The sequence below is a fragment of the Pelodiscus sinensis genome, chromosome 1, assembly GCF_049634645.1.
Source record: "Pelodiscus sinensis isolate JC-2024 chromosome 1, ASM4963464v1, whole genome shotgun sequence".
Classification (NCBI taxonomy): Eukaryota; Metazoa; Chordata; order Testudines; family Trionychidae; genus Pelodiscus; species Pelodiscus sinensis.
The window spans coordinates 326,406,400-326,422,117 of NC_134711.1; the positions used below are offsets into that span (position 1 = coordinate 326,406,400).

The 15,718-nt window shown below is 51.2% G+C and overlaps 1 protein-coding gene across 1 annotated transcript; it reads right to left on the minus strand.

The window, feature by feature from the left end:
• Window positions 1-8,906: 8,906 nt before the first annotated feature.
• Window positions 8,907-9,872, minus strand: LOC102460600 (olfactory receptor 51E1-like). Its single transcript, XM_006126565.2, has one exon. The coding sequence runs from the start codon at window positions 9,870-9,872 to the stop codon at window positions 8,907-8,909; it is 966 nt and encodes a 321-aa protein (XP_006126627.1).
• Between the last annotated feature and the right edge of the window lie 5,846 nt (window positions 9,873-15,718).

Consider the following 15,718-nt stretch of genomic DNA (forward strand, 5'->3'; position numbering starts at 1 on the left):
GCTGCACCTGGTGTGTAGTCGAGTGCTGGGAAATCCATCAGCAAATCCCCCACCCCTATAAATGCACAAGGATCATGAATGCTGAAGCATTTCCCTCCAGTATCTTGCACCCTGAACAATTTTAAAGCCCTTCACACATTATGGAGGGAAGGGACCATGTAGGCTGGAGTGGTAACACCCTCACCTTGGCAGAATATGGCCTCTGGGCTCTCCCTGAGCTGTGATGGTCACCTGGGCAGTTACACTTGGCTGTGGTCCTGCCTCATCTCTTCTATCATGAGCAAGAGATCTGGGTCTGCTAATTCCTTGCCGTAGGAAGCGTCTTACTTGTCATCACCCAGTGTCCCACTGACTGAGCTAGGAATTGATGGTAGCACTCTAAAACTGAAATAAACTGGACTGCAATGCCAATGAGATGAGTTCATGGATTGCAGTGCATGTGCCAAGGGGTAATAGAGATGCAGCCGTGTTAGTCTGGTCTTGCTGAAACAAAAGAAAGGACTATGCAGCACTTTAAAGACTAACAAGATGGTTTATTAGGTGATGAGCTTTCATGGCCCACTGAGGAAGTGGGTCTGGCCCATGAAAGCTCATCACCTAATAAACCATCTTGTTAGTCTTTAAAGTGCTGCATAGTCCTGTCTTTTGTGACAAGGGGTGTTTCTCGTAGCCAGGTCTCTACCCCTAGTCTCTTTCAACCTACCTGCAGAATCTTGACCAGAACGTCAATACAATCCAGCACCTCATTTTTGGTGGAAATAAAGCCCAGCCGAACTTTTGAGAAATCAGAGTCCAGAAGGATGCTGTCTAGCATGAAAATGCGTCTTTCGCCCACAGAAATGTGTCCAATAAAAGATATTACCTCCCACACCTTGTCTTTCAAGGTCAGGGGTGGGCAATCATTTTTGCAGGGGGAGTCACTTATGAATTTTGGTACATGGTTGCAGGTTGGTTCCGGACCTCCCGGAAGGGGTGGAGCCTCGGGCAGAAGGGATGGGGCTGGGGGCTACAGAGAGAGACAAAGAGAGTGTGTGAAGGTGAAAAAGAGGCACTTTGTGTGTGAGAGACAGGCTTTGTGACATTGATTGAGTGTGTGTGGCAGTGTGTATGTGACCGTGACTGTGTGCATGGCACAGAGACAGTGCTGCACCGACTGGATGTGTGTGTGACACAGAGAGTGTGTGTGCTGGCTGCTGCTGGGTAAGTTTCTGAGAGAAGCCACCTTCTGTCTCTTTAAGGGAAATCTGTCCTGCTCTGTTGTCTTCCTCCTCCTGCTCTGCCCTCCTCTGAGTCACCTACAAGTTGGGGGGAGGGGCAGCTGAACACACATGGCTGGCTGTAATTATGCACCTCTGCTAATCAGCTGGGTGGGTCCGAGAGAAATGCTTGGCAGGCCAGATCTGGCCCCCTGGGCCTGAGCTTGCCCATCCCTGTTTTAGATCCATGGGAGTCCATCCATGAACTCTGATATGCTCATGTCGGTCACAAATATGAATTAAGATCACATTTTAGCCCCTTTCGGCCAGAAGGATCAAACAGTTCTGTAAGAACTATGGGGCTAGTCATCAGATGGGATGGGCACCCCACAATTCTCACAGGCTACAGTACACACAAGGAGGCGTCATGTGGCACCCTAAAGACTAGCACATTTATTTGGGCATCAGCTTGCAAGGGCTGGAACCCACGAAAGCTGATACCCAGATCAATCTGTTAGGGTATGTCTACGCTAGCCCCCTAGTTCTAACTAGGGAGGCTAATGTAGGCATTCGAAGTTGCAAATGAAGCCCAGGATTTAAATATCCCGGGCTTCATTTGCATCTTCCTGGGCGCCGCCATTTTTAAATGTCCCTTAGTCCGAACTCTGTGCCCGCGGCTACACGTGGCACGGAGTAGGTTGTTCGAATTATGATCTCTAATTTGAACTACTGTTACTCCTCGTGGAGCAGGGGCAGGGCTGAGTGCAGAAGGGGCGGGGCTATGAAAAGTGATCAGGGATATTAACATACAAGCAAGTGTCATGCTTCATAGGGAGCTAGTGAGTCTGCTGTGAAAAGTGGCACCTTCAGGTTTGTTAATGCCACTTTTCTCAGCAAGCCCCAGGAGCTATTAGACTCTGGCTGAGAGGGCTGAAGGAGGATGCACCAGCAGGGTTCCCTGTATGCCGAGCACTTGGGCAGCTGCCCAGGAGAGATTCAAATGCCACCCAGCTGATTAGCAGAGCACCCACAGCCAGAAGCATAGGTTTCTATTAGTGGTGCACATCAACACATGCCTTGGTGCACAGAACAAAATTTATTCTGCATATGGGTGGAAACCATTAGAGGCAACACTGGGCACCAGGGGCCCCGAAGCAATGGTAAGATGGATGCAGGACCTGGGGAGGCAGTGGGGGCCCAGGGCAATGCGGGTGATAGAGGTAAGTCCAGAAAGGCAGTGGGTTCCAGGGCAGGGTTCCTATGCAGGTGTGCACCAAAAATTTCAGTCCCACCCACCCCCTCAGCAGAGCCATGCAGCTGTGGCCTCAGCTGCTTGCAGGGGTGGGGCTGTGTGGTGGGTTACTGCCCACCCCAGGAGCAGCTGAGCAGCCAGCAAGTGGCTTGCGTGGGAGCTGCTGGAGCCTGGGCTGTGGAACTAAAAATAGCACCATGGCCCTGGCTCCAGCCCCGGAACACAGGGCAGCTGCCTGCTGTGCTGCCCCGCCCAAGAGGTGCAGGTGTCAGGGTGACAGAAGGGAAGAGAAGGGGCAAGGGGAGAACTAAGGGGAAGGTGGAGGTAAGGAGAGGAAGAGGCTTGGGCAGTGCGGGGATGAGAAGGTGTCAGTGGGCGTGGGAGAGGACAGGGTGATGCTGGGAGAGGGGAGGAGCAATGGGGATGAGAGGAAGGAAGAGGAAAGGGGAGGAGTGGGTGCTGGGAGAAGAGGGGTTGAAAGGAGGGATGAGTATAAGGAAGGCAGGGGCTGGAGCAAGTCGTGTGTGAGGGCACAGAGGGACATGAGAGAAGATAGGGCAGAGGGTAGTGAGGGGGTGGGCACCTGGAAGGAAGAGAGCAAGGAGGGAGGGCAGTGAGGGAAGGGGGAGGCACCAGGAGGGTGCAGAGGTAAGAGAAGGTGCAGGTGCCAGGGGGATTGTGGGGGTGAAGCAGAAGTGCAGTCATGAGAAGTGCAGTGGAAGGGTGGGACGGGCACCAGAGGGCTGAGGAGAGAGGCAGGGCAGGTGGGTAGAGGGAGGTGTTAGGAGAAGGGAGAGGCAGGGGAGCTAGAGGAAGGGTGGGCACACGGGGGAGGGGAAGGGCGGGTGCAGGGAACAGAGAGGATGGGGGTGGTGGTGACGGACCGGGCCAGGTCTGGGGACATCTGCTCAGGGCGAATTGCTCAAAACCAGGGCTGCTTACATCCCTAGACTGGAGACCTTTCCCAAATAGGCCACAAACCAGTCCCACCGAGCGCGTCAGCTGCCCATCCGGCCAGCAGGAAGCCTCATGAGCAAAACACATCACACACCACCAGCTCTCCCTGTGCCACAACCAGCCCCGGGCCTACACACAGGTGAGGGGTTATAGAACCCGATCTCACCTACCCCGAACGGGTCCTCCTGGACCCAAAAAACCAGCCACAGATTCCCAATCAATTTACACTTTAGATCTTACCCACAAGAGCACACTAGGCAAATCCTTTAGAATCTAAAATCTGAAGGTTTATTAAAGAAAGAAAGAAAGAAAGAAAGAAAGAAAGAAAGAAAGAAAGAAAGAAAGAAAGAAAGAAAGAAAGAAAGAAAGAAAGAAAGAAAGAAAGAAAGAAAGAAAGAAAAGGTGGCGAGTAAGGTTATTAAGTAGAATACATTACATGCACCAATCCCTGCACTGATTTTTCTTGATGCTGGCCCTCATTAGAGATGTTATAAACCACTCTCTGAAAAGTCTCTGGTGTACATCCTATGTCAGGATGGGTCAGTAATCCTTCCCAGCTCTCTGTCCCTCGCAAGGCTGCATCTGGGGTCAGTAGCAAGATTGAAGACCAGATGGAGTCCGCCTCATGGCACTTTTATATCTCTGGTGGCTCCCAAACTGGAGCTGGTCACATGACGGCATGATTCACATGTCAGCAGCCATGAGATACGGACTGGTTTGCATGTTTCCAATCGCATTCCTCAGGTGTGAATTGAAAGCCATTGTCCTTACAGCCATGCTAATTAGCATAGTCATTGACTGAACAATCCTTCTTTATAACAGGCAGTCCAGGCCTGCTGCTCTGTCTCAGGCAGAGAACATTCACAGTACAAGCACAGAGTCCATAGTCATGACTCCACATACAGACATCACACGAGAACATGAGCAGCACACATAGAATCAGTAGAACATAAGCTTTCATTTGACACCTCACATGGCCCTGTTGTACAGACTTTGGGGCAAACCTCCTCCCCCCCCCCTCGTGGTACAGCAGTGATCTGTCTGCTCATGATAAAATCTGATAATGTGACAGGGGGCATGTCTTAGAAGGGCTGAGGGGAGTGAGAAGGGCAGGAGCCAGGATAGCCGAGGAGGATGAGGGGTGGGGGGCTGCTGGCACCAGGGGAGCAGATGGGGTGAGGGGAGGGGAGGAGACATGGCAGCAGAGGGGAAAAGGGAGGGGTTTATAACTTAGGTGCCTCTGTGGCACAAGCACACACAACCTCAATACTGGTGCATGAAACAAAACTCACCCTGCTCATGGATGGAAAATCTTAGAGGGAACACTGGTCCAGGACAAGGGGGGAGGGAGTTGAAGATAGGGTTGTGGGAGGTGACGGGGGTTGAGGGATGGGTACTGAGCCCCACTGTGATGTGGCCTGTGGCCAGATCCCAAAGCTGAGGACAGGAACTGTGTGGCTGGAGCCAGGGACTGGAGGCTACCGCCATGCGAAGAGAGCTGTAGGACAGGACCACAGGCCAATGCTTATTGCAGCATGGCCAGAGCCCGGAGATGGGTGCCAGAGCCCAGAGACAGTAGTTGGCACCAGGAGTCAGCACTTGCTGCCACGTGGTCAGAGCCCGGAGCTGGGTGCTGGAGCCCACGGTTAGTGGCTGGCGCCAGGAGTTAGCACTCGCTGCTGCATGGTCAGAGCCCGGAGCTGGGTGCTGGAGCCCACGGTTAGTGGCTGGCGCCAGGAGTTAGCACTCCCTGCTGCATGGTCAGAGCCCGGAGCTGGGTGCTGGAGCCCACGGTTAGTGGCTGGCGCCAGGAGTTAGCACTTGCTGCCACGTGGTCAGAGCCCGGAGCTGGGTGCTGGAGCCCACGGTTAGTGGCTGGCGCCAGGAGTTAGCACTCGCTGCTGCATGGTCAGAGCCTGGAGCTGGGTGCTGGAGCCCATGGTTAGTGGCTGGCGCCAGGAGTTAGCACTCGCTGCTGCATGGTCAGAGCCCGGAGCTGGGTGCTGGAGCCCACGGTTAGTGGCTGGAGCCAGGAGTCAGCACTCGCTGCTGCATGACCAGGGCAGCTATACAGGTGGGGCCGGGGATCAGCATCAGGGCTGGGGGCCACATGGCTGGAGCTCTGGGATTGCATCTGTTATGTGGCTAGGGCAGGGGATCCACGAGGGGCTGAGGCTGGGCGGCTGGAACCAAGGCCAGAGGGGTTAGCCCTGCAACTGTAGGCCAGGGCTGAATGGCCAGAGCTGGGGGTGTTTGTGTCAGTAGCTGTTGCCTGCACCACCCGGTTCCTGAAGTGCTGATGCTGGAGTCGGCCACCCAACCCCCCTCCCCTCAACCTGGGTCGAGAACTCCCCTTCCTCCGGCAGCGTCGGGCCCCCCCCGTGCAGAGCGGTGCATCCAGGAGCAGCAAGGAGGGAGGAGGAGGGGCCAATGCTTTGCCAGCTCCCCATCCCCACCCAGGATGCTTGTGCAGGCGCAGAAAAGCTCCCGGGGGCAGCACTGGAGAGATGTTGCTCCTGAAAGCCTTGGCCAGGCCAGCGAATGGGAACGCAGGAGGAGAACCTGTCCCTGGTGCAGGCTTCCTCCAACGCCATGAGCTCTATTGTCCCCGGGCCCGTGTGCTGAGCGGGTTGTTGTGACGGGCGGTTCCTGCCTTGGCGTTTCGCACTGCTCTGCTGATGAGCCACGGCCAGCACCTCCGGGGCCGGGGATCACCCAGGACAACAGCAGGTGGCACCACACCCCCAGCTGAGTCGCTTGCGTGCTTTATTGAAGCCTCTGGTGGGCCAACAATGGAGGCACTGACCAATTTTCCAACTCCTCAGCCTGGCACCAGGCTGGGAGCATCACCCCTGAATTACACCATTCGCCAGCCTTTGTGAATGGAGCTGAGATTCCCTAATGCTTCAGTCCAAAGCAGGCTGGGGAAGGGAAAACATAACAGGGGTTTATTAACTACAGAACGATGGATTTTAAGTGATTTCAGGTGTAGCAAGGAGTGTGCAGGGGGAACACTACTGAGCATCTACACTCAGGCTACGCCTAGACTGCATCTCTCTGTCGACAGAGGGATGCAAATCAAGCACTTTGAAAGTGCAAATGAAGCCAGGATTTAAATATCCCGTGCTTCATTTGCATAAATATGGCCGCTGCTTTTTTTGGAAACAAAGCTTTTTTGAAAAAAAAGAGGCAGTCTAGACGCGGATCTGTCAAAAAATAAACCCTTTTTCGAAAGATCCTGTATTCCTCAAAAAATGGGGTTTACAGGATCTGTCGAAAAAGGGTTTATTTTTCGACAGATCCATGTCTAGTCTGCTGTTTTTTTTAAAAAAAGTTCCTTTTGAAAAAAAGTGGCAGCCATGTTTATGCAAATGAAGCACGGGATATTTAAATCCTGGCTTCATTTGCACTTTTGATGTGCCTAATCTACATTTCTCTGTCGACAGAGAGGTGTAGTCTAGACACCACCCCAGAACAAACGGTTTAGAGATATGGCTGCCACAGTTCAAGTTTGGGGGTCCTGCACTTATAAGGTACTTCAAACCGTACCCCAAGAGAATGTCTTTTTCACCACGCTGGCTAACAAGAAGTAATAATACTGCCGTTCTCCTTTATCACCACCAGCGGCACTCCTGATAGGGCTGAATGGTTATGAAATCCAGTCTTATCCAATAAAAGGTTCTTCCAGTCACATGCCTTGGTCAACGTATATCTCTGGTCTTACCCAAAATCACAACCTTGCTGGTCCTTTAGCATCTATCATTGAAAAGTTTATTTATGAAAAAAAAGAAAGGGTGAGAGTTAAAGTTGTTAACAGAATGAAAGCCATACATCAATTGCAACGTTCTTAGGTCTGGCTTGGAGCACTGATGAACTAAACTGCTGGATGAATTGTGTGCGGCAGGAAGGCTGAAAACCCAGAGGTTCAGCTGAAGGAGATGGTGAAGCCAAGAGGTTCTCCTTACAGGAAGTGCAAGAGCCCCTTGGGGTCTGGCACACTGAAGGGGTGCCTTCTGGAGACAGTTCCAAAGCTGGGGGTGTCCTGCAGATCCAGGACACTTGTTATAGCTCAATATTTCAGACATTTACAGAGTCAACAGTAGAGTTTCTCCTGTCAACCTCCAGCGGTGTAGAGCCGATGGTAACTCGACCTAAAGTAAGCTGACTCCAGCTCTGTTATGCATGTAGCTGTAGTTGTGTACCTTAAGTTGACTTTCTGCGGCAGTGTAGACATAGTAAAGAAATGAGATAAAAAATTGACCTGAGTGTGAAAGTGCAAATGTTGTTTCTCCTGCAAACATGACTTGTTCAGATGCAGGAGAATAATAGCGTTTGGACCTGTTCTTCAGTGTTACTTGTGTTACACCAGTTTTCACCATCTCAGGGCAAGCCTTCACTCACCACGCCGGAGCTCGCTCTTCTGGTGTTTGATTTAGCAGGTCTGGTTAAGTCCGTAAATCGACTGCTGAGAACAGCTCCAGCTGGTGTTTGTACTCCTGCAGTCGTGAAGAGTAAGGGAAGTCAATGGTAGGGTTTGCTCCCATTGGCCTTCCTCTGCGAAGGTGACACCAAGCTCAGCTTAAGGTAAGCCAACCTCAGCTATGAATTTTACATAGCAGAAGCTGCATATCTGAAGCCGATCTTCTCGGCCTAGTGTAGACCTGGCCTAAGGCTTTGCGTTTTAAGGGTATCAGAGTATCTTTCATCTCTACTCTACAGAGTGACTTGACAAACGTACAGCGACAAGTTTCTCCACCTAAAGGGGGGGGCCGATAGAACAGCGAGGATTTACAAGCATGCCCCATGGAAAGCATCTCAGGAGCAAATGGGAGTGCTGAAGCACACTAGGGAATAAGATACAAGCGTTCCTAATTTGCAGGCATTTGGAAAAATCCTCAACTTGGCCATACGGCGCTGGAGAATGTATGTCCCCATTCTCACACACAGTATCTAAAGGTCACAGACCTGAAAGAGTCTTTCAGTCAGACGTGAGATCTTGCTGTATTTATGTTTTTTTTGGCAGCATTAAGTATTATTTATGAGGAGACTGGGGTTTCTGGATTCCACCAGCCCCCACCTGCCATGCCAAACTCAAGGGGACGTAGTGTATCGGCGTCAGCTCCAGAACTGAGGCCGTACGCGATGCTTAGGGTCAGGCCGAAATCCTGCTGAGTTTAATGCCTGTTCCTGGGACTGGCGGCTCTCTTAGGCCTTCCTGCACTTCCTCAGGCTTCTGGTGGGATCTGCTGTGTCTGAGTGGCTTCTGCAGGATCCTATGGGGAGGGCAGGGGAGAAGGTTGGCTCAGCCAGACTCAATGCTTGTTCCCCTGCAGGTGCCACTCTAGCAGTGGTTGTGGGATGAAAGAGAAACTCTAGCTCCAGCTGTGATCTACATCAGATTTGCTTGGGGGCACAAGGAGTGTGTTGAATTGTCCTGCTTGCCAAGTGATGTCCTGGATTAGCTAGGTGAGCAATTGACTGCTGCTGCTGCATTTGCATGACTATGCACTGGCTGAAAAGTCCCAACCACGAGGAGTTCTTTGGAACAACCTCGCAAACCTTTGTCGGATCTGCTTAGTTTTCACCCCATACACGATTGGGTTGAGCACCGGGGGCACCATCAAGTGGACATTGGCCATTACGACGTGGACGCTGGAACCATGGGTGTTCCCGAACCTGTGCACCATGGATAGGCCAATGAAGGGCACGTAGAACAGGAAGACTGCGCAGACGTGGGAGAGGCAAGTGCTCAGCGCCTTGAGCCGGGCCTCCTGGCTCAGCCTCAAGGCGGCCCGGAGAATGAAGACGTACGACAGGGAGATCAGCAGGGAGTCCAGCCCGACGGCAGAGATAATAACAATCAAGCCATAGATGATGTTGACCTTTATGTCGGCACAGGCCAGCTTCATCACGTCCTGGTGCAAGCAGTAGGAATGGGAGAGGACTCGGGACCTGCAGAAGGGCAGTCCTTTAATAAAAATGGGCAAGGGGGCCATCAAAGCAGCGCCTCTCATTACCGCCGCCAGCCCGATCTTGGCTATGCGGGGGCTGGTGAGAATGGCAGCGTGCCGCAGGGGGCAGCAGATGGCCACGTAGCGGTCGAAAGCCATGGCCAGCAGGATGGTGGACTCCATGCCTGAGAGAGAGTGGATGCAGAACATCTGGACCAGGCAGGCGTCGAACTCAATGGCAGTGGAGTTGAACCAGAGGAGGTCCATCATTCTGGGCATGGTGGAGGTGGAGATCAGGATATCGATGGCGGCCAGCATGCAGAGGAAAAGGTACATGGGCTCATGGAGGCTTTGTTCGGCTCGGATGATGTAAATAATGGTGCCATTCCCCAGCACAGTGAACAGGTACAAAGCGCCAAGAAGGAAAGCCAGCCAGAAATGAGATGCCTCCAGCCCTGGGATCCCAATCAAGATGAAAGCGGACGTGCCGGCACTGCTGTTGGTGGAAGCTGACATGGGTGGGGTGTGAGTCTTGTCTAGCCGCCTCTACAGAAGCCTGGAAGCAAAACAATGATCATTACCAGTATCCCAGCAAGTCCCTTTCTCATCTCACTGCTGCTACTGGCCTCGCTCTGTTTGGCTGGTCTGAGTGTAATCACAGCCTGTCCCACAGAGCTGCCTGAGGCTGCACAGTCTGCAAATATAGCCTGGCTGTCAGCACTCATAGAATCATAGAATCACAGAACGTTAGAACTGGAAGGGACCTCGAGAGGTCATCGAGTCCAGTCCCCTGCGCCCATGGCAGGACCCAGTACTGTCTAGATCATCCCTGGCACACATTTATCTAACTTGCTCTTAAATATCTCCAGCAATGGAGATTCCGCAACCCCCCTAGGAAACTTATTCTAGTGTTTCACCACCCTGAGAGTTAGGAACTTTTTCCTAATGTCCAACCTAAAACTCCCTTGCTGACGTTTAAGCCCATTGCTTCTTGTCCTATCCTCAGAGGCTAAGGAGAACAAGTTTTCTCCCTCCTCCTTATGACACCCTTTTAGATACCTGAAAACTGCTATCATGTCCCCTCTCAGTCTTCTCCTTTCCAAACTAAACAAGCCCAATTCTTTCAGTCTTCCTTCACAGGTCATGTTCTCTAGACTTTTAATCATTCTTATTGCTCTTCTGTGGACCTTCTCCAATTTCTCCACATCCTTCTTGAAATGTGGTACCCAGAACTGGACACAATACTCCAATTGAGGCCTAATCAATGCAGAGTAGAGCGGAAGAATGACTTCTCGTGTTTTGCTCACAACACACCTGTTAATGCATCCCAGAATCATGTTTGCTTTTTTTGCTACAGTGTCACACTGTTGACTCATATTTAGCTTGTGGTCCAGTATGACCCCTAGATCCCTTTCTGCCATACTCCTTCCTAGACAGTCGCTTCCCATTCTATATGTGTAAAATGGATTGTTTCTTCCTAAGCGGAGTACTTTGCATTTGTCATGATTAAATTTCCTATTTACCTCAGACCACTTCTCTAGTTTGCCCAGATCTTTTTGAATTATGACCCTATCCTCCAAGGCAGTTGCAACCCCTCCCAACTTTGGAATCCCTGGGGGGCACAATGATACCCACAGTACATGCCAAGGGCTGCAACTTAAGCATGTTTGCATAATTATGCAAATACATATGCAAATATATGCAAATAGCTTCTTTCACGCTATGTCCCGGGACTCCCACCACCTTCTCCCTGGGGGCTAGAAATGCCAACACCCTTTACTCATCTGTTCTAGCCAGCCCGTCCACTTGCATCTTTCAATGCTCACCCTGCCTGGGAGATGCCTCGCCATTGTGGAGCGTGTTCCCAGTGGAAGCCAAGTTCAAAGGATTCCACTCATGGGCCATGTTGAGTAGCCCTTGTGGCTGAACTAGAGAATATTATTGAATGAGGTACCCACTCAAATATCATTTCAGCTAGGGATGATCTGGATGGTGCTTGGCCCTGCCTTGAAGGCAGGGGACTGGACTCAATGACCTCTAGAGGTCCCTTCTCGTTCTCACGTTTTATGATTGCCCAGCCAAATTCAATAAATATGGTTTAAAATAATGAGATTTAAATACACTAATGTGCAGTTTGCTTTCATGTGGCTTTGCTGCCTGAGCCTTTGGGATCACCTGCTTCGTGTTTTCTAACTTTTCGGCAATTCAGAGAGAGAACAAAACCCTAGGAAAATTCTGAGATTCCCACATGGGCTCTGAATCCCAGACGTTGGGAATTTCAGAAAGAGAGGAAATAGTGTGAGACTCCCCATAAAATCCCCAGGGCTGCTGGGCCTCACTCAAGTGGGGCATCCACACATGAAGGTGCTGAGAGCTGGTTAGGAGACATTTCTGGGCACACGGTCCATCAGCGGCAGACACGCTGTTTCCCTCTGCACAGGGCTCCCAACCTGCCGATTGTGAGCAACAGGGTTCCGCCCTAGACAGCTGAACATCATGGTGACGGGCGCACGGGGTCACTGGTTCCTGAGCCATGGCTCAGTGGGTCCCTTCCGCTGTTCAAGCATGTGACATGCACCGGCCGGTCATGCAAGCCCACGCACGTAGCTTAATAGAAACGGGCTTGACCCTAGCTCAGCTCCAAAGGCCTGCTGCTAGCTCTGCATTGGACCCAAGTGGCCCCCTCCCTCACATCCCGCTACCCCTGCTCTTGGCGATGCTGGAGATTGGATGCAGGGTGGGAGGTCCGTCTCCAGCGCCAGAGTAGCTCTCACTGCTCATGGCTCGGTTCAGCCAGGCAATACTTTCCAGACCTTTCGCTCTCTGGAAGCACCGTCTGATACCTCCTCTAACTGCTGAGCTGCAGGAGGGGCCCAGAGCTCCCTCACCAGAGTACTGTGGTCATGAGAGGCCTCGTCAGCCAGGGGGGTTGGGAAGAAAAGACCTGAGGTAAATAGGATGAAATTCAATAAGGACAAATGCAAAGGACTCCACCGAGGATGGAACAATTTGCTTCCCACACGCAGAATGGGAAGAGACTGTCTAGGAAGGAGCACTGCAGAAATGGATCAAGGGTCATAGACTACGTCTACACTGAAGGCTTCTTGTGCAAGAAGCTTTTATTGGAAGAGCTCTTCTGCAAAAACTTCTTGGGCAAGAGAGCGTCCAGACTGCAGCCAACAGAAACCTCCCCCCAATGCATCCCCCATTTTCCACCTACCAGACTGGCCGGGGGGGGGGGTCCTCAGGGTTCCTGCTCTGGGGTGGTGGGAGTAGAGGCTTGCCCTGTATGGAGGGAAGGGTTTTCGAAGGGCTGTAGCCCTGTGCCCTGGAAGGTGCTACCTCACATGATAGGCTGTGCATGGTCCTCGTAGATCTGAAGATTATTGTATGTGGCTCCGAGGGGCAGTATGTTTGGCCACGGTCACTCTCCAATGACTAACACAGCCAGGTCGTTCTCCTCACTGGCCGTTTCCAACATACTGTGGGCTGTAGAAAGAGAGGTGCTGGGAGTAGAAGTCAGGAGGTGGTCTTACTTGGGTGTATAGCATTGGTGAGGTGAATGCTGTAACCCAGCATCCAGATCTGGTGCCCAGACTGAAAAGATGGAGAGGGAGCAGAAAAGAGCCACAAAAATGCCTGAAGGGCTGGAGAAAATGCCTGACTGGGAGAAACTTGAAGAGCTGAACTTGCTTCGCTCACCCACTGGGTTGTAGTGTTCATAGGGACAAAATGCTGGCTACTAACTGGCTCTTTGGTCTATCAGGGAACATCATAACACGAACCAATGGCTGGAAATCAAAGCCAGACACATTACATGTGGAAATGAGGTGCACATTTTTAACAGCGAGGCTGTTTAGTCAGTGGAACAAACTCCCAAGGGAAGTGGTGGATTCTCCTAATATCTCCAAACCAAGACTGGAGGCCTTCCTGGAGGAGATGTGTTAGAGCAGGGAACCTTTTTTGGGTCGGGGGCAACTGAACCACAGAAAAATCAGTCAGGGGCCACACACAAGTGACGTGGCCCCCAAATGAGAAGGAGAAAGACACTCTCCACATTCTCCTCCCATACCAGAGCCTGGGGGGCTCAGTCTAGTAGATTTTGTGTGCTCCAGTCCTACCGTGGGGCAGTGGTGGGACTGGAGCGCCAGCGTGAGCTCCCCAATGCTGGGTGGGACCCGGACCTCAAGGGCCTGATCCTGGCAAGCCAGGGGCCACATCTGGCCTCTGGGCCTGAGGTTCCCCACTCTTGCATTAGAGGAACACATTAGCAGTTAGTCAAACACAAGACATTGGGTTGAATGCAGGCGTAACGTGGGGAAATCCATCAGCCTGTGCTATTCAGGACATGGGATTACATGACTTAATGGTCCCTTCTGGCCTGAAAAGATACGGTCTGGAGCAGATTGTTATCTTGGATGCCACCGGAAGAAGTTGCACCCCTGAATGCTGATGGCCACCCAACAAGAACATACATTGGCCAAGCACAAATTCCTAATGGCAAAATCAATACATGGATGATCAGTCCTTACACACACCTACCAATCCTAATAGGTACTCCCCACGTCTCAGTTCCCTCAAGAAAACAGCCTCTGAACATCTTCTTTTGGCTCTTCGGCAAGTCTCCTGTCCTCATCCCTTTAATCCCACCTACACTAGGAGATCAGTCCTGCTGACAAACCTCACTTCCTACTGTAGCCAAGGGGAGGGAAGGGTGTTTAGCTTGTCCCAGGATGCTCATGTTATGGGAGATGGGTAGTTTCCTAAATGGAACATGAGCAGAGGTGGTAGAGTACGGCTCACAAAAGCAATCAAGCTCCTGTGGAGGTCATTTCAGCTTGCATTGTCCGAACTCACCAGGATCTGCAGGAACTGCCGCCGAGAATTCTCATTGCTTCCTCAGATAGGGAAATTCAGTGGGGGCTGCAAACAGCCTTGTGTTGCTATCTGGCAGTCTCACTGCACTGGCTTATTTATCAGCCTTCTGAACGCCCCCTCCCGGGGATGGCGCGGTCCGCTGGGAATTCCATTCGGAGGCCGTGAATTTTGCAGATAAACAGGCTTTGCCTCCTTGCCCCTCCCTCGCGTACCGAGATCCACGGCATGGGAGTGATGGTGCTTAATACTGATAGGGCACCTGTCATCCGGAAGGATCCTCGCATCCATTCCTGACTGATTGAAGGTGCATGTAGGATTTATGTCTTTTATCACCGATATGCGGCCGCTTTTTGGGACAGAATCCCTACCTCTTTTTTTTAATAGCCAATGTCAACACAATAGTTCTGGGCAAGAAGTCAAGAGGATGCTGTGTCTTCCTCCTTTTGATTAACAGTTTTTATTGAACAAAGAGATAAAAGAGAAATGAAATAGGGGGAACGAAATAGGCCTGGGGTAGTTGCCCCTTTTGCTCCTCCCCTGCCCTATTGGCAGGCCTGGTCCTGTTCACATAAAGAGTGCCATGTATGTGTACATGATTAGAAAGCTGTTTTCACCGGATCGTAATGTTCAATTCCATTCTAACCTCTTATGCCAGGCCTATTCTGTAGGATCCAAGCACCTTCTGGCAGTTCACAAGCTAATGTGACTAACATCTGTCATTTAGGGTGCATTTGTAATCACCACCAGGCAGATTTGAACCTGGGATCTCTGGAGGTGAGTCTAGGAGCTTTGACTGCTTGAGCTATAAAAACCAGCTGGCTTTCAGCTTAGGCTGTGGAGCTCACTCGTTCTTATTTCGCCCTGTAAGTGGTCTCAGAGCCGCTACATGGGACAGTAAACCTCACTAGGGCTATGTCTACACTCGTTGCTTATTGCGTGAGTAATATGCAAATGAGGCTACGTGTGGAATATCGCTGAACCTCATTTGCATACCTAATGAGACACCATTTTTTTCAGAAGAGGCTCTTGCGCAAGAAGGAGCGTTTACACTGCCCCTTCTTGCACAAGAAAAACCCTCTTGCGTAATGTCGTTCTTCCTGAAAGGTAATAGGTATAATGGCATTGTGCAAGAGGGTTTTTCTTGCGCAAGAAGGGGCAGTGTAGATGTTCCTTCTTGCGCAAGATCCTCTTCTGAAAAAAATGGTGGCTCATTAGGTATGCAAATTAGGCTTGGTGATATTCCATGCTTAGCCTCATTTGCATATTACTTGTGCAAGAAGCCGCAAGTGTAGACATAGCCTAGGGGTACGTCTACACTGCACAGTTATTTCGGAATAAGCTATTCCGGAATAGTTCTGCCTAAATAGCTTATTTTGAATTAGCACATCTACACTGCAGGGAAACCTCAAAATTAATCTGAGGCAGGCTTCCATAATGTAGACGTGCTATTTCGATTTAGAGCTCCAGGAGGAATAACTTAGAAT

What these genes read in the sequence shown, in the direction of transcription:
- LOC102460600 (XM_006126565.2), bottom strand. Translation starts at nt 9,872, where the DNA reads ATGTCAGCTTCCACCAACAGCAGTGCCGGCACGTCCGCTTTCATCTTG.